Genomic DNA, 23,270 nt, shown 5'->3' on the forward strand with positions numbered 1-23,270 from the left:
ATCAAATTTTATGGAAACTTTTAACTAACATATATATGTAGCTCAAAAGTTTCCAAAAGCAGTCCCTAAAACTGGAGCTAGGAAGAAGCATAAACAGGTAACAACAATCTGTATTTCACCTTCGCTGTAGCAGTTTCTCTGTCAGCTTTGATGCCTTGAGCTTCCCAAGACAATTCTTCCAGTTCTTTCAGGATATCATCTTCACTAGAAATGGATTAAAATATATTGAGGTACTGAATTGGTTTAATAAGTAAATCTAGTACCAAAGCTAATAAAAATCAAATATATTTAAAATATACTTACTCAAAATCTTGCTTTTTTTTCTCCTTTTTCTTTTTCCCCTTTGCCTTTTGAGGTTCCTGTTCCTTGGCAGCACCAGCTCCTTCTATTTCTGCAGCCAAGGCATCGAGATCAATGTCATCCTTGGCACTTAAATGAAAACAAAGACCTAAATGTTACTCCAGAGCAAAATAATCTGTCACATTCACTTACAGAGAATTTTTTTTTTTCACTTTAGCCTTTTTCATGCATTAGCAGCCCACTGAGAAAAATCACTTGGCAAGTTCTTTCAGGACAACACTTGAGTTATAACTACTCATAAGCCTCTCCATTATCTGCTTCAATAAAGTATGAGTTACACTCAAACCCAAAAAGAGTTATAATGAACAGCTCCAGGAAGAAAATGTAGGTAATCAAGAAAAGGAAATTCATGCTTGTATTCAAGTAACCCTAAAAAAAGAAAAAGAAAAAAAAAAAAAAAAAAAAGAAAGGAAAAGAAAAGGAAATTCACTTTTGTTGATACCAAAGTTTTTTTTGTTGAGTGTCTGAATGGAATTATTTATAAAATGAAGAGAAGTTAAAAGAGAAAAAGATTCTTATTATTTGATTATCAATAACACCTAAATCTTTGGAAACCTTTGCATTTTTACTTGGAATAGCAAAAATTTTAGAGGTGAAAGGAACTTTCATCTAGTCTATCATCTCATTTTACCAAAGGGAAAACAAGATGCACAAAGTTTGAATGCTTTCAGCAAAACATCACCACACATCCAAATCTAAATAAATTAGGAATGATTCAGTAAATAAAACACCCCAAAATCCAGAACCAAACCTGCGCACAATCTTACATTCCTGGTTTCGTTTCTGGTTCCATCCCACAATGTCCTCCATCTACCAATATTACTTGGAGTAATAAACAAAACTAAGTTCCAGTTAAAACCTACAGAAAACAAAGGAGGTCAGTCTGAGATGTACAAGTAGAAAAGGTATATGAATTCAAATAAATGATACAATCAGAAAATGAAGACCTCACCCAACATGGCCTCCACTGGTGGATGCCCTGCTGTGAAGATGCTTCGCTTCAATAAAGATAATTCCTAATATGATAAATATAAAGATTATGTAACAAGACACTGAGGACACAGAATTTATCTTCAAGAAGCTTCACAGAAGAGAGAGAGAGAGAGAGAGAGAGAGAGAGAGAGAGAGAGAGAGAGAGAGAGAGCGCGCGAGAGCAAACGAGTAAAAAACCAGGAATTGCAAAATGCTAAATGCCATGAATTAAAAGAATTTAATGCTTTTTATAGGTGACCAGAATTGAAATGTGTTCCCTTTTGTCTAATATTTTAGACAGTGTATTTGAGGGGGATCAGAGAACACTGAACCACTGTACTGGTGGTGACTTCCCAAAGCACCAAATCCAGAATGAGAAAGTCAGACACTTCCTCGCAGAGGAGAAACCTAGACCCAAGTTACTGAAGGAGAAAAAGGAGTTAACCAGGCAAAGAGGGTGCATATATCAGACACAAGGAGCACAAAAACCTAAAGGTAATAACATGCATGGTGCCTCAGGAGGACTCATAAAAAGGTATCTGAATCAACTGAGCTTTTTGTAGGTTATTGATTTCTTGAGCCCACTCAAGATCTAGGGAACCAGAAACTGGGGGTGAGAGCTAGGCAGTGTATTTTTAGCAATCTTTCCAGGTCAGATTTGAATTGTTTTTCTTTTTTTATAAATGAAGAAACTGAGGCACAGAGAACTTGTCCAGGATCACACAAGGCAGAGATGGGATTTGAACCCAAGAAGTTCTGATTCTGAAGTCAAAGATAGTAACCCTGCTGGCATGATCAAATTTGCATCTTAGAAAGCTACCTCTGGTATAAATGATAGGGCAGAATCCCAACTAGTTAGGAAGCAGGAAAAGGTAGGAAGCTTTTCTAGCTAATTGGGATGACAAACACACATCTGATTTGCAGCAGTGGCAGGCAAGATGAAGATATAGGAGTCAGATAAATACTAAGGAGATCAATCAGCAACACAAATGACCAAACCGGTTGTATATAGAAAGGGGGAGGGAAGAATCAAGGATAATTCTCAGGTCTCATCAGGTAACAGAAACCTAAGTCTGGCCCAGCATCAACCATCTGGCCCAGCAGCATGAGATCAACCAGTACCATCTCCAAAGGCAGCTCTGCCAATATTCCACACTACAGCAGCTTCTGAGATAGGGTGACAAGGGAAGGTGGTTAATGATCGATGCTTGGCATCTCACCTCCAAAAACTTGCCAGCCCTCATCTGACTATATTCATCTCATCAAAATAGTTTGTGATTTGCTATACTGCCACAGTATTCATTAACAAACATCTCCAGAATAACAAAACATTGGACTGCATCTGTATGCTGCTGCGTTTGAAAAGCTCTTCTGGCTAGTAATAGAAATTAACAGTTTCTGACTGCTTACTGTTTATCAAGCATTGTGCTGACCAATTACTAGGCATACTATATGTCATTTAATCCTCATAATAACTCTATTAAGTTAAGCTTAGAGATGATGATACTTTATAAAAGGCATCCGGCTAGAAAGTTACATACCAGGAACTCAAGCCCAAATCTGACACCAAAATTGTACTGACTTCCTAGAAAATGGGAAATACAGTAATCGTTTCTGAAAATTATCTGACACAGCTACAAAATACATCAATGATATAACAACATGCTTAACAGTCTTACCTACCATGGTTTCTAAAGTGTTCTTTCAATGTGTACTGAACTTCCTACCCATTCAAGAGAATGTCCTAAAATGTCAACCATATTACAAAAGGACATGGAAGTGACACATAACATCAGTTATTTAACTTGAGACTTTAAACTATACTCTACCTACATTTCAGCCCTACTTTTCTACCTACCCATTACATACTACAGCTTAAAGATTTCAGTAAACCAAGAGTCAAATCTACAATCCAGTCATGCTGATAATGAAAGCTTTGAAACCTTTAAGGAATGTGTAAGAGTATTTTTATGTAGGTACATCTTTCTGCAGATCATTTTTCCTTTATCAAAGCTACAGTATTCTTATTAGTATTTGCCCTTCCAGCCCCAATCCTTTATTCTAAACTTACTGCAGACTTCCAGAAATAAAAGGCAATTTTCTATGGTATTCAATTCAGAGTCTTCATAGGCCACATTCCTCCATCATCAGGACAGAAAAAATGTTATAACTTAATGGCCTTTAAAAAATGAAGCTATTGGGACTTCCCTGGTGGTGCAGTGGTTAAAAATCTGCCTGCCAATGCAGGGGACATGGGTTTGATCCCTGGTCCGAGAAGATCCCACATGCCACGGAGCAACTAAGCCCGTGCGCCACAACTACTGAGCCTGCACTCTAGAGCCCGCACATCACAACTACTGAAGCCCGCACGCCTAGAGCCCGTGCTCCGCAGCAAGAGAAGTCACTGCAGTGGGAAGCCGATGCACCGCAACAAAGAGTAGCCCCTGCTTGCCACAACTAGAGAAAGCCTGTGCACAGCAACAAAGACCCAATGCAGCCAAAAATAAAAATTAATTTTTTTTAAATGAAGCTATTAAAAATATTGCATATGTAGTTTTTTAAAGAAACAGCCAAACTACTTTCTAAAGTGGCTTCACCATTTAATATTCACACCAGCAATGAATGGAGATGTGTATTTTTTCCATATCTAGTATTTAGTATTTTTCCACATCCAGCTGGTATTTAGCATTATGGCTACTTTTCCTTTAAGCTGTTCTAATAGATGTGTGGTGATATCAAGGTCTTCCTTTTCATTTCCTTAAAGGCTAGTGAAGTTAAACATTTTTTCGTGTACTTTGCCATTCATATACATTCCGTGAAATGTGTCTTCATATCTTTTACCCTTTTCTAATTGGATTGATTTTCTTTTAATGTTGAGTTTTGAGAACTCTTTATATGCCCTTTATATGAGTCATCAGTCAGATATGTGGTTTATGTATACTTTCTTCCAATTTGTAGCTTGTCTTTTCATCCACTTAACAGGGTTTTTTAACCAGAGCAAAAATTTTGAATTTTCATGAGGTACCATTTATCAAGTTTTTTTCTTTATGCTTTTGGTGTCGTGAAAAACAACTTTGCACCAACTCATAGGTCCTGAAGATTTTTAACTATGTTATATTCCAAAAGTTGGGTATTTTAATATTTTATTTTGATCTTTTGCCTATGGTTATCCAACTGCTCCAGCAACATTTCAACTATCCATCCTATATATATAAAAATTGCTTTTGCACCTTTGTCAAAATCCACTTGGCTATACTTGTATGGGGCTATTTCTAAGTCCTCTATTCTGCTCTATTGATTTATGTCTTTCCCTCTGACACTAATAAACTGTCATGATTAAGGTAGCTATACAAAGTCTTGAAATCAGAGTGATTCCTTTTATTCTTCATTATAAGAATTGTTTTATTATTAACTCCTTCAAACTTTTCAAATAAATTTTAGAATATTCTTGTGTGAATTTACAAAAAGAATCTTGCTGTAACTTTTTAAAAATTTTATTATTTTTTTTTTAATTTTTGGCTGCATTGGGTCTTTGTTGCTGTGCACAGGCTTTCTCTAGTTGCGGTGAGTGGGGGCTACTCTTCGTTGTGATCCATGGGCTTCTCATTGCCGTGGCTTCTCTTGTTGCAGAACACGGGCTCTAGGTGCGTGGGCTTCAGTAGTTGCGGAGCACGGGCTCAGCAGCTGTGGCACACAGGCTTAGCTGCTCCGCGGCATGTGGGAACTTCCTGGACCAGGGCTTGAACCCATGTCCCCTGCATTGGCAGGCAGATTCTTAACCGCTGTGCAACCAGGGAAGTCCGTCTTGCTGTAATTGTAATAGCAACTGCATTAACTGTATGTGAATTTAAAGAAAACCAACATCTTTATTATGTTGAGTTTTCCAATCCATGAACACCGTATTTCTCCATTTATTTAGATCTTCTTTGATTTCTTTCATCAGTGTTTTATGACTTTCACAAAATTTGTATTTAATTTTTAAAGTAATCTGAAGTGGTATTTTTAATTTCTGTTTCTACATACTCATTTCTAATATACAAAAATGTGACTGAATTTTTTTATGTTTATCTGGTATACTGAAACCTTGTTGAACCCACTTATTATTTCTTTGCACTAAGCAAGGAGTTATGATTTGAAATTAAAAGTACAACCCACCCCTCAAAAAAACACTAGACTTCAACAAAATTTAAAATATTTGCTGTGCAAAAGACCATATGAAGGGAATTAAAAAAAACAAACCACAAAGTGGAAGAAAATATCTGCAAACTACATATCTGAAAAAAAACCCTAGTATCTAGACTATGTAAAAAACTCTCAAAACACATCAGTAAAAACCCAACAATCCAATTAGAAAATGGACAAAAGGCATGAAAAGACATTTCACTAAAGAGTATTTACAGATGGCAAATAAAGGATGTTCCACATCAATAGCCATTTGGGAAATGCAAATTAAAATCACAATGGGATATCACTACACCATCAGAATGTCCTCTCCCCAAACAACAGTGATAATAACCAGTGTTTGTTGCGGATGAAGAGGACCTGGATCATGCACACATTGCTAGTGAAAATGTAAGCTGGTACAGCCACTCTGGAAAACAGTCTATCATTTTCCTGGAAAACTAAAAATGTACTTACCCTATGACCCAGCAATTGCACTCATGCACATTTATCCCAGGGTAACAAAAAATTTATCTCATGCAGAAACTTGTAGACAAATGCCTGTAGCAGCTTCATTTGCAACAGCCAAAAACTGGAAACAACCCACATGTCCTTCACAATGGGTGGTTTAATAAACTGTGGTTCATCCCCATTCCATGGAATACTATTCAGAAATAAAATGGAATGAACTATTGATACATGCAACAACTTGGATGGATCGCAAGAAAATCAGACCGACTGGAAAGAAGCCAATTTCCAGAGGTTATATACACACATGATTCCACTTATAAAATTTTTTATTTTCAAAAATTCATATAAGTATAGAAATGATTCATGGTTACTAGGCTTTAGTGAGGGGAGGTGCACAGAAAGGAGATGATTATGGTTACAAATGAACAACATGAGAGATCCTTGCAATGATGGTCTGTATTTTGACTGTGGTAGTGAATATAGAAATCTGCACATGTGATAATACTGTATAACACTAAACACAAACATACATATGTGCTAGTGCAAGTGAAACTGGGAAAATCTGAATATGATCAGTGAATTGTATCAGTGTCAATATCCAAGTTGTGATACTGTACAGTTTTACAAGATGTTATCATTAGAGGAAACCAAATATACGTCACAGGAATCCCTCTGCATTAATTCTTAAAACTGCATGTGAATCTATAATAATCTTAAAAGTTTAATTAACAAAACTGTTTAAAGAAGGCAAACCTCATACTGAGAAAAAAAATTTTGCAATACATATATCTGATGAAAGATTTGTCTATAATATATTAAAAAATTCCTATGACCCAACATTAAAGAACACAATTTTTAAATGGGCAAATGATTTCAACACTTAACCAAATGAGATACAATGATGGGAAATAAACACATGACAAGATAGTCAGTATCACTAACTAATAAGGAAATGTAAACAAAATCACAATGAGATGCCACTACACAGCCACCAGAATGACTAAAATGAGGGCTGATAATATTAAGTGTTGAGAGAGGATGTGGAGCAACTGGAACACACCTCTAGAGGGAATGCAAAACTGGCACAGCCACTTTGGAAGAGACAGTTTGGCAGTTTCTTCAAGTTAAACATACACACTTACCATATGACCCAGCAATCCCACTCCCAGGTATTTACCTAAGAGAAATGAAAACATATGTCCACACAAAGACTTGTACTCAAATGTTCACAGCAGCTTTATTTATAATTACAAGAAGCTGGGGAAAAGAAACCTAAATATTCAACTACCAGATAATTCATAAACAAATTGCCATCTACCCACACAAAAGGATACTACTCAATGATAAACGTAAAGAATGTTACACACACCAACATGGACGAATCTCAAAAGAGATTATTTTACGTGAAACCCAGCCAGCCAATAAAGGCTACATTCTCTATGATTCTAGTTATACAAATTTTTAGAGAAGTGAAAACTACAGTGACCCCCACAAAACACAAAAGCTACAGTGATTTCTGACCAGAAAGGACTGCCTACAAAGGGCATGAGGGAACTTTTTGGGTTAATGGAAATATTCAGTATCATGATTGTGGTGAAAGAAGCACAACTGTATAATTTATCAAAGCTTATTAACTCCACACTTTAACTTTGTGTATTTTATGTCAATTACAACTCAAAGAAGAGAATTTAAATTTCTAGGGATACTATAAAAATGGATGAGAAGTTACAGAATGGATTTATCAGTTTACTGAAAACAGTTAAGGTTAAAATTACATATAACTAATATAAGTCATTTTACCCATTTTTATAAGTTATGAAAATAAGAATCAACATATATTTTTATACTACCTTAATTTCTATTAACACAATGTAATATGTAACTAAAATGACATTACTGTGAAGGAATCTTTTAAAAACATGGTATTTCTTTATTAATTGTATGTAAAAGGCATGTGATCAACTTTGGTGCTTGGCTTTTTGGAATAATCAAATAAAAATCATATATAAAAATAAAAAATGAGACACTTCGAGATCAATACACTAAAGCCTTTTAAATACACATAATATAACAAAAAAAGTTCACTGTAAAGAAGTAAAAGAAAAATTAACTTGTTTGCAAATCTCCTCTCAATTCTGAACTTGGCAAATTTCATTTATTAATGACAGACATTTTCCACTAAAAAGTTGTCTGATTTAAGTTCTACAAGAACATAGGAAATCCAACCCTTTCCCAAATTATTCCACAAAATCTCCAAGCTTCCTAGGATTCTCTCCTACCATCCCCTTTCTCCAATGTCTCTTTATTTTTACCATCTGAGGAGGTCTTACATCCTGGCTCAAAATTTCTCTGACACTGAGAGGTGGGGGGTCTATGCCCCTCCCCTTTAATATGAGACTGTGTGACTGTTTACTCAACAGAATATGGCAGAAATGATGTTACAGTTTCTAAGCCCAGGCCTTCTACTTCCAGGCTCTTAAGACATTCACTGCCAAGCTAATGAGGATGTCCAGGCCACATAGAGAGGCCAAGGATAGGTGTTCCAGCTGACGTGCCAACCAACAGCGACTATCAACCACCAGAAGTGAGTGATGTGCAAGTGAGGTAGCCTTTAAGATGACTCCATCACAGTCATCATTTACCTGCACCACATGGAGACCTCCAAGCAAGACCAATCTGAGCTCAAGCAACCCTCAGAACCAAGAGAGACGATGATTTTTGTTGTTTTAAACAACTAAGTTTGGGATGACCTGTTATGATACAATAATAACTGAAGCATTCACATATTTCTTTCTGTTCCTAATGGATACCAGGGCCTACAGAAGTAGAAACAACACCAGTCCTTCTCCTCTCCCCACCCCCAACTTGACCCCCCAAAAAAACACAAAAAAATTGTTTGTAATCTCTAAGTACTGAGGGAGGAAATGGTGATATCTAACCCCTTTCACTTTACTTTGGTTTCTGCTCCTCACCTGAATCAGGCTCAATAAGAGCAAACAAGAGGAAAAACACAAGGAGGAATCACATTCTTTACTCCTAACTCTATCCCAGCAGTGCCAGTAGCAATAAAGCAAACAGGGAAATCTAGTCCTGCCTTCTCCATAGTATGCCTTTTGGCATCTCTTTCCCTCCAACCTCCATCTCTTCTTACCCAGCACTCCTTGATAACAGTTACATATACAAACAGGAAAAACAAGACAAAAGAGGGAAAAGCCCAGCAGTCATTGCTCCTCACTAGCTCTCACCATTTACACAACCACAGAACCCAACAGTTCTCACTCCCCACTCCCTGGAGTTCGATCTTAAGCACCACAACCCATTAATAAATTCAGAGGTACCCAATCATGTTTAAAAAAAAAAAAGCCCTCTGAGCTTAAAATTTCCTTATGAACTGTGTCTTGACGTCTTTAAAAGGGATGTGAAACCATACTGCATTGTACAATGCAAGCAAACAGAATGTATCTTATTACCTTCCACAAAATTCAGCCTAATTCTCCACTTTCTAAATACCTCATAGTTGAAGCAGTAAAAATACAAAAGCAAGTATAAGCATCATCTTGTGGACCTCCAAATATACATAACCTAAGTTCACACACGTTTATGGATTCCAATGTGTTTAACTATAGAATCAATTTAGGGCAGCTTTTTCAAACCGGAGCGAGTACCCTCAAAGTGGCCAGGTGAGATGGGTTAGGAGGGGGAAACGCAGGGTTGTGGGTAATTTCAGAAGACTGAAAATTCTCCCCAGTAACTTTTATCTCTTTAATTTGTTTTAATTTTACTATGATAATAAAGATTTAAGATGAACATTCCATGAATCATATGGATAGACACTTTATCACAATTCACTGTCATAGAATATCAACCAAAGCTTTTGTTTACAAACCTCCACTAAGTTGTTTCACATTGATGAAAAAGATCAGAAGCAGACTTAATATGTAAATTAAACATTTTAGCCAAGAGAAGGTGCTATAAAACAAAGGTGAAAATCATTAGTTCATACTGAAAAAGATTAGAAAAATTGAGTTCTTACTAGTATATGCATGCTGAACTCAAAAGAAGTCCATTATAGGAGGCAATACTTTCACAATAAAATGGTGATTTAGATCCTGCTACTCAAAAGAATAATTCCAAGATAAGCAGCATTAGTATCACCTTGTTAGAAATGCAAACTCTTAGGTCTCACCCAAGACTTACATCAAAATCCCCATTTCAACAAGACCCACAGGTGAATCACATGCACATTAAAGTATGAGAAGCACTGGCTTACAATCAACAAAACACTATCATTCACATCAATGCTGCAAATTTGAACTTCAAAAATTTTTATATTTGTTACTGTTTGATATAAGTGTATTTAGGGTCTCATAACTGCATAAGAAGTAAGTTTATACTTAGTTTTGTGCCTGAAGATATATATATAAGCAATATTGATAATTTAAGTCAACATTCTCAATTAACACCTTAAGGACAGAAGTTATATTCTAAATTAATTGATTAAATTGAGCACTTTTGGCACTCACAGATAGTGAACTCATAATCTTTGTATTCAGTAATTACTTTTACTCTGGTCCTTAATCACTGTTAAAGGATTCTTCCCATCTAATTTCCTTTTGTAACACCTGGCATAACCAAACAAATATTAATAAAATTTTGATGCCGATAACTACTCTCAGGAGAGGATACTTCTCACTTGCTGAACAACACCATCATTAGAATGGTCTGGCTGCACCTGTGTGCAGGCAATAGCTAAGCAACTGAAGATCTTGGAGATTCTTTATCATCAACCCTTGCTACTCAAGATACAGAAACATACAGCACACTCCCATTCCTTCCAATCTGGCTTGCTCTCCTGATGGCAGATTTAATTAGAAAGGGATCTGGAAGACATATGTAATAACTTTAGGAGGCAAATTTGAAATCTCAAGGGTAGCACTCCCATACTTAACCTAAACTTCACGTTCTCCCTTCATCTCCTCACTGTATTATCTGTGCATATGCCTATTTGCTATAATAAAATGTAAGCTCCTTTGAGAACAGAAAACTCCTTTTTGTGTGCTCAATTCACCTCCCTTTTTAAAAAATAAATTTATTTATTCATTTATTTTTGGCTGCACTGGGCCTTCGTTGCTGCACACGGGCTTTCTCTAGTTACGGTGAGTGGGGGGGGGGCGCTACTCCTCACTGCAGTGAGTGGGATTCTTATTGCAGTGGCCTCTCCCACTGTGGAGCACAAGCTCTAGGTGCACAGGCCTCAGTAGTTGTGGCACATGGGCCCAGTTGCTCCATAGCATGTGGGATCTTCCCAGACCAGGGCTTGAACCTGTGTCCCCTACACTGGCAGGCAGATTCCCAACAACTGCGCCACCAGGGAAGTCCCCACCTCCCTACCTTTTACAACTAGCAACCAGCAGGGAATGTAACACATTCTTAACAAGCACTATTAAAGAAAAAGCCCTATTATAGAATGGCAACCACAATTTTCATACAATTAGAAAGGCTCACCAGTTTCATCACTGAGGCTTAATAAAAACCTTGTCTACCACCATAACAATTACTATATTTTTATTGTAGTAAAACTTCCAAATTGAATTTTCTGAAATAATAAATGCAAAGACCAGTTTAAAAATCCCACTGAGAGAAAAGTACAACTACATTTTATTTACCTAACACAGACAAGGATACTTTGTATGTGAATTTTCCAAACGAATGGAAACATACCACTCTTTAAAATTTATATTTAAAATGTAAATCTTTCTTATAACTGATTATGTAACCTCCTGAAATATTTACAAATGTCTGGGGTTGTTTCAATATAATGGGGAGAGGGAAGATGAGGGTGGGCAGGATGCAGATGAAGAAGGTTATCTGTGAATCATAATACCTGAAACTGGGTGATGGACAGGTGTGTTCATTAAGCTATTCTACTTCTGTATACGTTTTTTTATTTAAGAAAATTTACACTATAGTAACCAAAACAATGTGGTACTGGTATAAGGATAAACATAAACATCAAAAGAATAAAACTGGCCAGAAATAAATCCATTCATCCATGGCCAATTGATTTGACAGTGGTGCCAAAACGAATCAATAGGGGAAGAAACAGTCTCTTTAACAAATGGTGCTGGGACTATATCTCCACACGTAAAAGAATGAAGTTTTGGACCCCTACCCCACACTATATACAAAAATTAACTCAAAATGGGTTATAACCTAAATGTTAGAGCTAAAACAATAAAACTGTTAAGAAGAAAACATAGGTGAATCTTCACAGCCTGGCATGACTTAACAGTACATTTTTAGATACAATACCCAAAGCACAAGCAACAATAACAAAAATTAGGTAAGCTGGATTGCATCAAAATTTTAAAACTTTTGTAGGGCTTCCCTGGTGGCGCAGTGGTTGAGAGTCCACCTGCCGATGCAGGGGACACGGGTTCATGCCCCGGTCCGGGAAGATCCCACATGCCGCGGAGCGGCTGGGCCCGTGAGCCACGGCCGCTGAGCCTGCGCTCCGCAACGGGAGAGGACACAACAGTGAGAGGCCCGCGTACCAAAAAAAAAAAAAAAAAACTTTTGTAAAAATGATTCTATGTCAAGACAGTGAAAAGACAACCCACATAATGGGAGGAAATATTTACAAATCATGTACCTTATAAGGATCAAGTATCCTGAATATATAAAGAATTCTTAAAACTCAAGCGCAACAAGCTAATTTAAAAATGAGTAAAGGACTTGCACAGACATTTGTCCAAAGATATACAAATGACCAATGAGTACATAAAAAGATGTTCAACATCATTAGTAACCAGGGAAATGCCAATCAAAATGACAATGAGACACCACTTCACAATCGCTAGGATGGTTATTAATGGAAAAAAAAAAAAGGAACAGAATTGTTGGCAAAAATATGAAGAAATCAGAACCCTTGTTTGTACATTCTGGTGGTGCTGTAAAATGGTGCAGCCACTGTAGAAAAGTTTGGTGGTTTCTCAAAAAGTTAAACATAGGATGATCTACCACTTCCACTCCTAGGTATATACTATACTCAAAAGAACTGAAAACTGGTACTCAAACATCTAGACACAAATGTTCATAGCAGCACTTTTCACAATAGCCAAAAGGTGGAAACGACTGAACATCCATCATCGGATGAATGGATAAACATTATGTGGTATATATACACAGTGGAATATTATTCAACCATAAAAACAAAATGAAGTACTGATATATTCTGCACATAGGTGAACCTCGAAAACATGCAAAATGAAAGAACCCACACACAAAAGGTTATACATGGTATGATTCCATTTATGTGAAATATCCAGAATAGGTAAATCAAAAGACACAGTATGTTAGTGGTTGCTAACGGCTCAGAGGAGGACAGAAAGGGAAAGTGACTGCTTAATGGATACAGGAACTCCTTTGGGGGTGATGAAAATGTTTTGGAACTAGACAGAGAAGCTGCACAACACTGTGAATGTACTAAATCTCACAGAATTGTACACTTAAAATGGTTACTTTTATGTTATATGAATTTAGCCTCAAAAAAATTTCACAAAACTGATTAGGTGTTTCATACCAACCTGAATGGGAGTAAACTAATATAATTTAGCACTTCAGTCATCATTCAGGAGTGACAAGTTTGTAGGCCTGCAAAAGGATTTTGTTCTTAAACCAAACAACAGCACAGAATGCAACTGCTACTTACAAGTCTCTCTAATAATTCCCCTCCATTCTAATTACCAATAGGCTGAGATAACCAAGTCATGAAAATTCTAAGTTCAGAGTGAGAACGTGAAAAGACTTACACAGAAAAAAAAGAATAACTTTAGCCAGATACCTATAATGAAAGTGTGACTTTTAAACATTGTGAGCTATACCACAATGAAATGCAGGGTGAACCTCCTCTGCAACCTGGTTTGAAAAGCCACTGTGGAGATGGAAATCGGAAATATGAACTGGATACTAAATATAAGAGAATTTGTGTTAATTTCACTAGGTGGGATAAGGGTATTATGGTTACATAAGGAAACATTTAGAGAGAATTAATCCAGTAAGTATCTGCCTTTTCTACCCCCTAGGTTCATTCCTGACAAGTAATGCCTTTAAGTAACATCCAACCTTAAGTAAAAGGTCACTGACCTGAAGTGGGGGATTATAAAACAAAATACCAGACAATAGTACTACTGTCCTTGTACTGTTTTACAGGACTTTAAATATTGACTTTGTATATATGCAAGGTAAAATTTTAAGTCAAACCACTTTAAAAAAAATAGAAACAGCATGTATAAACTCTAACCCAAGATAAGAAAGGGGAAAAATAGAAACAAAGCATTGAAGAATTGGCACAAATAAAAAAACAAACCAGGATGGCAGAAATAAGATCAAATATATCATTATTCACAAGCAATGTGTAAGTAACTTTAAACTCTTAAAGATGTTATCAAATTGATTTAGTAAGAATTCAATCTTATGCAGTTTATCTGAAGACCTCAAACAAGTACATAGAAAGGTTAAAAGTTAAAAAAAAATTAAATCCTCAACAAAACACTAGCAAACCAAATCCAAGAACATATAACAAGGATTGCACACCATGACCAATTGGGTATCTCAGGATTGCAAAGTTGGTTCAACATATGAAAATTGATTAATGTAATCCACCATATATAAATAGTATAAGACACAGAAACCACATAATCATCTCACAGATGAAGAGACAGCAATGTAACAAAATCCAACACCCATTCACGGGGCGGGGGCGGGGGTGGACAACACATCTAACACACTTAATGTGGAAAAACTGAAAGCTTCCCTCCACCCCATGATCAGAAACAAGACAAGAATGTCCATTCTCTGTCCATTCTCCCCATTCAATACAACACTGTACAGCAGGATCTAGCCAGAGCTTAAGGTAAGATAAAGAAGTAAAAACCATTTAGATTGGAAAAGAAGGAGAAAACTATCTGAACTTGCAGTGGCAGGACCATGTACATAGAAAATCCTAAGGAATCCACATACACAACAAAAAACATTCAAGCTAATATATGGGTTCAGTAAGAATGCAGAACAGAAGATCAATATATAAAAATCAACTGTATTTAAACTGTGCACTAGCAATAAACAATCTGAAAATGAAATTTAAAAATAATTCCACTTATGATAGCATAAAAAAAATTATATGCCTCAGAATAATTTTTTAGAAGAGTTGCAAATGTTGTACTCTGAGAACTATAAAAAAATCATTGAAAGAAAACCTGAAGACCTAAATAAGTGGAAAGACATTCCATGTTCATGGATCTCAAGGCATAACATTGGCAATACTCCCAAAATTGATCTACAGAAGAAATCCAATCTCAATCAAAATCCCAGCTGCCCCCTTGTTTTTCTTTTTCTTTTTCTTTTTTGCATTAATTGAGAGAATCTAATTGTAAAATCTGTATGGAAATGCAAGGAACCCAGAATAGCCAAAACAATCTCAAAAAAGAACAAAGAGAAACCACACTTCCCAACTTCAAAGCTTAATACCAAAGCTGTAGTAATCAAGACAGTGTGATAGTGCCATCAGGATAGACATACAGATCAATGGAACAGAACTGAGAGTCCAGAAATAAAATCCTACACATATGGTCAATTGATTTGATCAAGGAATTAGCAGAGTAATAGTTTTTTTTTTAAATGGTGCTGGGACAATTGAATATCCACATGCGAAGAATGAAGTTGGACCCCTATCTCAGACAATATAAAAAATTTAACCCCAAATGGCTCAAAGGTCTAAATCTAAGAATTAAAGCTGTAAAGCTACAAAAAAAACATAGTAAATCTTCATGACCTTAGATTTGGTGATGATTTCTTAGATCTGACACCAAAAGCACAAGCAACCAAAGAAAAAATAGATAAATCAGACTTTTTAGAAACTTTTGTTCTACAAATGACACCACCAAGAAAGTGAAACCACCACCTCCTATGGGAGAAAATAATGACAGCCCACAGAATGGGAGAAAATATTTGCAAATCATATCTGAAAAAGGATTTGTATTTAGAGTATATAAAGAACTTATTCCTCAATAATAAAGAACTCAATTTTAAAATGGGCAAAGGATCTGAATAGACAGTTCTCCAAAAAAGACATACAAATGTCCAATGAACACAGGAAAAGATACTCAACATCTTAAGCCATCATGAAGTGCAGACCAACCAACAGTCACAATAAGATACCACTTCACACCTACTAGAATGGCTATAATCAAAAAGTCAGATGATAACGAGTGTTGATGAGGATGCAGAGAAACTGAAACTCTAACACTGTTGGTTGGAATATAAAATGCAGCAGCAGCTTTGGCAGTTCCTGGAAAAAAAAGTAAAACTACTTGGCAGTTCCTAAAAAAGTTAAACACAGAGTTACTCTACGACCCAGCAATTTCACTCCTAGATATACACCCCAAAGAATTGAAAACACAAGTCCACGCAAAAACTTATACACAGATTTTTTTAGCAGTATTATTCGTAACAGCCAAAAAGTGGAACAACCTTGAATCCACTAACTGATGTATGGACGGGTAAATAAAATGTGGCACACCCATACAATGAATTCTTAGGACATGTGATTCTAGACTGAGAAAAAAATCCAACTACTACCGTATCATCAATCACATCTATTAGTTTCACCAGAGCTCAGTACCTGAAACCTAATGACACAAATTTAATTAACACAGTACTTATTGTATTTTCAGAGACTGTTTATACCAAGTTTACAGTATGAAGGAAGTTTCAAAAACAGAAAAACCAAATTTTAAATCTCAATAGAAAGTATCTTTCTATCACCAAAGGGAGATTTGAAAACCAATGATTCTAAGCAATGACTGCTACCTGGGTGAAAAGTAGGGATTCCTCTGAAAATATATACCTGAAATTTTATATACCATGTCTGAAATGGGAAGGAACGAAACATTAAATCATCACTGTTTTCACTTTAAACAGACAGACTATGAGACAGGCAGTTATTCAACTAAGGTTAAGTGAGAAAATTTTTTTAAAGAAATTCTGGCACTGATTGACCTATGGACAATGGCTGTCATTCTTCCGTTCTCCCTCCTTTGTTAAAACTGTTCCTCTTTAACAGTTGCTTCACCAGTAAAGATCCTTTGGAAAGTCTATATTTTGGAATAGCAGGATTTCTTAAATCAGCTAGTACAGCACAGTTAAAAAAAAAAACCAAAAAACCACAGGTTCTGGGGTCTTGTTTGGCTTAACAGCTGAGAGGCTCTAAGCCTCAAGCACATTATTATACTAAATTTGTTTCCTCTTCTATATGTTATAAAGTAGTTCTTCTATCTTTATACCTTTCCCTTCCTCCAGATTCTCAAACTGGTTACAGCATAGTTATTTCTTCTACATTAAGTGTCTTCATTATTAAAATTATGTAAATACTGTGATTACTGCTAGAGCAGTAATCTCTAGAGTAGTATATTGTGATTATTTCAATAGTTCAAAATACCTGATTTGAAATGTCTTAAGAATACATATATGACACAAGGCATAAGTTAGAAAGGGAGGGAAAAAGGAGTCATTTGTGTGTCACTAACTAAAACATTTGAATGCTGCTATAATGTCTTTTTCTCCCTGGTCTCCCCCTCTGTTATATATTATCACAAACTAATAACCAAATCGCAATTAAGGCCTCATCCTTTAATAACAGCTACTTTTAATAATAAGAGAGAGTTAAGTTCGTCAGACCACCTTGAAAAAAAGTTTTCCTACATTAACAGCAACCAAAACTATAAGACACCTAGGAATAAACCAACAAGAAACATCCTAAAGGTTCAACTGAAGAAAATAATAAAGTTTTACTGGTAATTAACCAAATAAAGAAGCATGTCATGTTACTAATTTGTTCATCACTATATTTCAGCACCTAAAACAACAGCTGGTACTTAACTGCTTAAACAGATAATATATTTCTTGAAGAGAATGATTCAATACCATAAAGATGTAAGTATACCAAATAATCTAAAAACCTAATGGGACTCCCAATTAAAATTAGTCCCAACAGACTTTTAATAGACCCTGATAAACTCACCTATTACATAAAAAAATTTTAAAAATCATAGGTGGGTAAAAAAATATCAAGAGCATGAACATACCCACAAATGTCTTAAGTTGTCCTCTGAGTGCTTCTCAAACATTCTAAGCACCTGTTGGACAAACATGAATGGAAGTCAAAAGGCTTGGGAAATGTCTCACAAATGCCTAAATCTGGTTTAGGAATCCCTAAATAAACAATTCTCAGAGTAATTCCCTGCAATACAATTCAGGGGGTCTAAATTAATTCAAGGGGTCAAAACTATTTTCAACATAGTACTATGAGCCTACTAGCTTTTTCATTCTCATTTCCTCACAACTGTACAGTGGTGTTTTCCAGAGGCCACACAATGTGTGATATTACTACAGATTGAATGCACAAGCAGACAAGAATCAAGCTATCTTCAACTAAGCCAGATAATAAGCGTTTACAAAATGTTTACCATCACTCTTCATAAATTTTTGAAAACGATTATTTAACAGTGTTATTTATGTTAATGTGATGTTATTTTTACTTTTAAATCAATATATTTAAAGAACTTTTCAGTTTTAATTTGTAATATGCTAAGTATTGATTGACCTAACCCACATAAACAAAAGCCTTTTGGGTTCCTCAGTAATTTAAGAGTGTAAGGGGGTCCTAGGACCAAAAAGTTTGAGAACTGCTTTCTAACCTAAGCAGACACTCAGTTCCTCAGTTAAACAATGCTTTGCCCAACGTATAGATCAACTGCCAGACTGGAATAAACTTAAAGGCTAAATAAAGCACAAATAGTGGGCAAGTAACATCAAAAGTAACTACATCAGCTCTCCAGAGATCACCAGTAGAGAAGGCAGAAGAGGTTTCTATAAGCTAAAAAGTTTATCATCTGCTTTCTTATTCATTTATGGCAAACTAGGACTTCTTCCCGTCCTTCCACATATTGATTACCTAAAATATCAATGTAGGAACAAGGTAAGCCAAGAGAACTCTCAGATTATACATCTTTTTTTCTTTTTTGATCCAATGTATGCAGATAGTTTATTATTAATTCAAATATATTCAAATGAGAAATAAATTCCTTTGTTGAACTAGACTATTTGAACTATTTGCCACTTAGACTTCTTCCTCTCTGGGATGTTTTAGAGTACCTGCTATGCTCACAGCTCCTCTGGACAGGTTCCTTAAGCAGATCACCATGCTTTCTATCACAGGAGAGGGACCCGATACCCTGATCACACCTGGCTAGGATGAATATCTGACACCAGCACAAAAATCTAAAACGTAGGCAGCTGGTCTCAGAGATAGCCAGAACTCCCGCAAAAGGAGGAATTTTGCCAGGAATGACAGGAGCATTATGCGTAGTTAAAAACAAAGAGCTACTATACTAGCTCACCACCAACATAGAGAATCACAGCTGAAGATACCTGAAAAGACTGAAAGACTTCCTAATTCCTGAATGACATCCCCACCTTCATGTCTGACTATGAGATAGGTGAAATGATCTTCCTTCCCTCTGTATCCTTTGTGAGGGGTGTAGATGTATTAATCCCATTTATTAAGGTAACGTACCACATTCCTTACAACCTGAAAAATATAACTACCGCACTTGGGGGATTAAAAAAAGGATCAGAAGGAAGAATTGGAGCCTAATTGTGAAAAACTAGATAATCAGGATCAATTTTTCCCTGCACACATCAATAAGAGAACATTCATTGTGTTGTATAAATGGAAATGGTAAGACATTGCTACAGCACACAAGATGCCATAAGATATGGTCCCATTATGTAAGCTGATGACTGGGAAGGTTATAGGAAGAAATGAAAATACTGGCCTTATATTTTGTCTATATGACCTGTGAATATTGAATCCTACCCCAGTCAACTGAAAAACACAGGAAAACTTGCTGAACATCTATCAAAATCTCATTCTCAGAATTTCACAACCTGAAACAAGATTCTAGAACTCAATGTTTAAACAAAGGTCAGTCACTGATAAAACATATGTAATCCGAATAAAATTACTCAGATTAGGTAGTAAAATCTAAATTTAAATGAACACTGAGTGGCTAAGAATTTAAAATAACAATATAAGGATTAAAACACTCAAGTATTTTATGTTCTTTCCAAGAACTGAAAAGTGGCTCAATACCTTAACTTGATAGCTAATAAGCAGCTGCTCATTTCTCACCCAGTTCTTCCTGAGCAGAAACATGTCTGGCTTACGACAGCTCAGAAGGGAAGGAGAGGTGGGAGGAGTCCACGAAGCATTAAAAAACAAACAAAAAAACTTGATATTGGCTTATGAGAAAATGTGTTTTTCCATTACACTGCCACCATTTTTCCTTCAACACAAGCTGAAAAGTAAACACTGCAGATTTAGTCAGAGAGGAAAAAAACCCAGTAGCATTCCTTCTATACTATCAAACCAATCATATAACAGGCTTTAGTGTTTGCAATTTAAACTTTATGTCATCCATGAAAATCTTTATTAGGAAAAGACGTTCACTTTTCTCTAAAAATACACGCACAAAAATAAATCTCTCCTCTGAATAGCTTTTTTCCAATGTGAAAGAGCTTGAAAAAGAAAAACTGGAGCTAAAATAACATATACATAAATATTTTTTAATCTAAAGAACAAACTTCTGTAATTCAGAGCCAAACAAACCAACTGTAAAACACAAAACGAAAAAAAAAAACCACAAAACATAATTTTAATTAGAATCAGTGAAATCAGAAAACTGACTAGACAATTGATAATATTTAAGAAATCACTGTTAGTATTCCTTAGGCTTTATGATGACATTGTGATTGTGTTTTACGTTGTGATCCTGTGGTTGTTTTTTTCCCCTCAAGTATTTATCTTCAGATAAATACTACTTATCTTCAGATACACCTGAAGGATTTACACATGAAAGGATTTTGAGAGTTGCTTTACCATATCCAGCAGAGATGAAACAGGACCAGTCATGTGACAACAATGGTCGAAGCTGGGTAACTGGTACAGGAAGCTTTATTACACTCATCTCTATTTCTTGTATAAGGTCGAAGAAAAAATATATCCTAGGCACCAAAACATCCTGTCAAAAGCATAGAAATTTCTCTCCCACTAAATCACCCCAGAATTCTGCTTCTTTCCTATTTATCTTCTTTGATTAACAATAAGTTCTATTCTTGAAACCAATGAACTTCCTCCAATAGACCTGTAACCGAAATACAAGACTCACCTTGGTGTCTTTTTAACGTCATTCATCAGATAGGTGAAGGCCAGTGAGGGCACAACCCAGGATTCCAACTCACAACTGGTAATATGATTTTACCTTCATGACCACATATCCGTTTTGAGTCAAAATAAACTATCACAGGTTGTTTTTGTCTTCTGAATTTCTCTTACTATCCCCAGTATTTGAACGAAATTTGGTGCGTAGTACAGAAAGGTGAAAAGTAACAAATGTTGTTCACTCCCAGGAAGTACAACCCTTTCAATGAAAAGGGGTAAAGAACTCAACCGAATATGACACCCAGAAATGTTCCAATAATCTCGGGGTACGCAAATCTACATACACCCTTACGCTCCCTCGCCCCAGAAGTCTTTTAAGTGGTTAGAAAAGACCGACCCTGGTTGGTTTGTTTCATCTCCTCCTCCTTTCTTAGGGGAGGTGCTAGAGAGCAAAGAAATGACCAAAAGGCCGGAAGAAGGGACGCGAAAAGCATGGAGTCTGGACAATCAGCCCTTAAGTAATTGAAAGCTGTACCCAAATTAAATGAAGTTAAAGGGAGATTGGTGCTACGCTCCTCCCGGTAACTCCAACGCACCTGAGCGGCTCAGAGAGTGGGAACACCTGGCTGGAGACACTGCAGATCCCAACTCCCTCTCTCGCCAAGAATTCATAGGTACAAAGACATAAAAAGAACTCTTCCTGACCCCTAGCAAGAGTAGCGCCATGAAAACAACTCCCAAGCTCCGGGCCACGCTGGCTGAGCCGCCCCCGGCCCCGCGAGGCCGCGAGCCCTGCCCCGCGGGGCCTCGAACCCCAGACTACTGCCCCGCTCCTCAGGCCGGACACCCCTTCTCCCGGGCCGGGCGAGGGGAGGCAAAGGGACGGAGTCTCGGCTGGGAACCCGCCCGCCGCGGAGGGCCTCCGCGCCCGCCCGGAACTGGGGTCTCGGGCCCGCGCCACCCACTGTGGGCCCCGGCCGGTGCCCCGCGGGGCCGCTCTCGAGCCTCGACCCCAGTCCGCCGCGCACCCACGGAACCCGCGCGACCCCCTCAGCCGAGCCGGCCGCCGCCGTTGGGACCCCGACAGTGGCTACCTGTCTTCGCTCTTGTTTTTCTGCTTCTTTCCCATCGTGTGTCAGCGGCGCTTGTAGCCCCAGCCCCTCTATTCGGTCTCTCACAGACCCACTGTCCCCCGGCCGACTTCAGCCTCCACTCGGCTCCGTCCCCCGCCGCGCTGCCGCCTCTCGCACCCGGCTCTCCACAGACCCGCGCACTGGGACAGGGCACATATGGTGTGAGCTCCGAGTGCGCAAGCGCATCGCCCCGCCGCCTCGGCGTGTGGACGCAGGGCGCGGCTCATTGAGTGCTGCGCCTCGGGTAGAGCGTCTCCAGCTGACCCGCCCTCCAGGCAGGAGCCCGAGCGCCCCCTTCCCGCAAGAGTCAGCCGTGCACCGACGCCCGTGCTGTTTCCAGATTCTAAAACCCGGAGGTGGACAATGAGGCTGAAAATTCCACCGTTAGCCTTCTCCCTGTGGGGAACTTAGACTTGGGGAATCAGATCTCAGTTCAGGAGTAGACTTTCGGTTTCCCTTCCACCTTTAACCTCTGTCCCTTTGTACTCTCAGCTTCATGAAGTTCAGTAAAGAACCACAATGAACCCCTGGTGAGCTGTCTAGGTGTTCCCAAGGGAGATAGAGAAATCCAGCACAACATGAGTCCATGACTTACCAAAAAAAATAAAAAACCCAAACAAACCAGAAATCATAAAACAAAGACACACCCATTAATTCTGCAAAATAGATCATAATCTTTACATTCAAAGCGAGAGCAAGTTCTAAAAATGTGTGTCAGGGAAGTCGCGAGGGAACCTACTAGGGTTGTGAAAGTGTTCAATATCCGGATCTGGACGATGACACTACGAGTGTTAACTATGTAAAAACTATGGCGTGTAAGTTATATTTCAACTTTTTTTAAAGGGGGAAACGTTCAATAAACAGAATGGCAACGAAATTGGAGTGTCACTCCT

At 37.4% G+C, this 23,270-nt stretch overlaps 1 protein-coding gene across 5 annotated transcripts in view; it reads right to left on the bottom strand.

The window, feature by feature from the left end:
• The window catches only part of EIF5B (eukaryotic translation initiation factor 5B), a 67,947-nt gene extending 45,383 nt beyond the window's left edge, over positions 1–22,564 (bottom strand). For 2 of the 5 annotated variants that reach the window (XM_067007089.1, XM_067007088.1), the window contains exons 1-5: positions 20,177–20,254; positions 18,108–18,158; positions 7,107–7,141; positions 304–429; positions 120–204 (exon numbers count right to left, since the gene is read on the bottom strand). In XM_067007089.1, coding sequence (XP_066863190.1) covers positions 120–204; positions 304–429; positions 7,107–7,141; positions 18,108–18,158; positions 20,177–20,239 — 360 coding nt within the window. In that variant the 5' untranslated portion in view covers positions 20,240–20,254. Of the gene's footprint in view, positions 1–119; positions 205–303; positions 430–7,106; positions 7,142–18,107; positions 18,159–20,176; positions 20,255–22,338 lie in introns of those variants that run through there. The other 3 variants (XM_067007092.1, XM_067007091.1, XM_067007090.1) reach the window with 2 other exon arrangements.
• Positions 22,565–23,270: the final 706 nt, after the last annotated feature.

This window comes from Kogia breviceps, chromosome 11 (assembly GCF_026419965.1).
Source record: "Kogia breviceps isolate mKogBre1 chromosome 11, mKogBre1 haplotype 1, whole genome shotgun sequence".
Lineage (NCBI taxonomy): Eukaryota > Metazoa > Chordata > Mammalia > Artiodactyla > Physeteridae > Kogia > Kogia breviceps.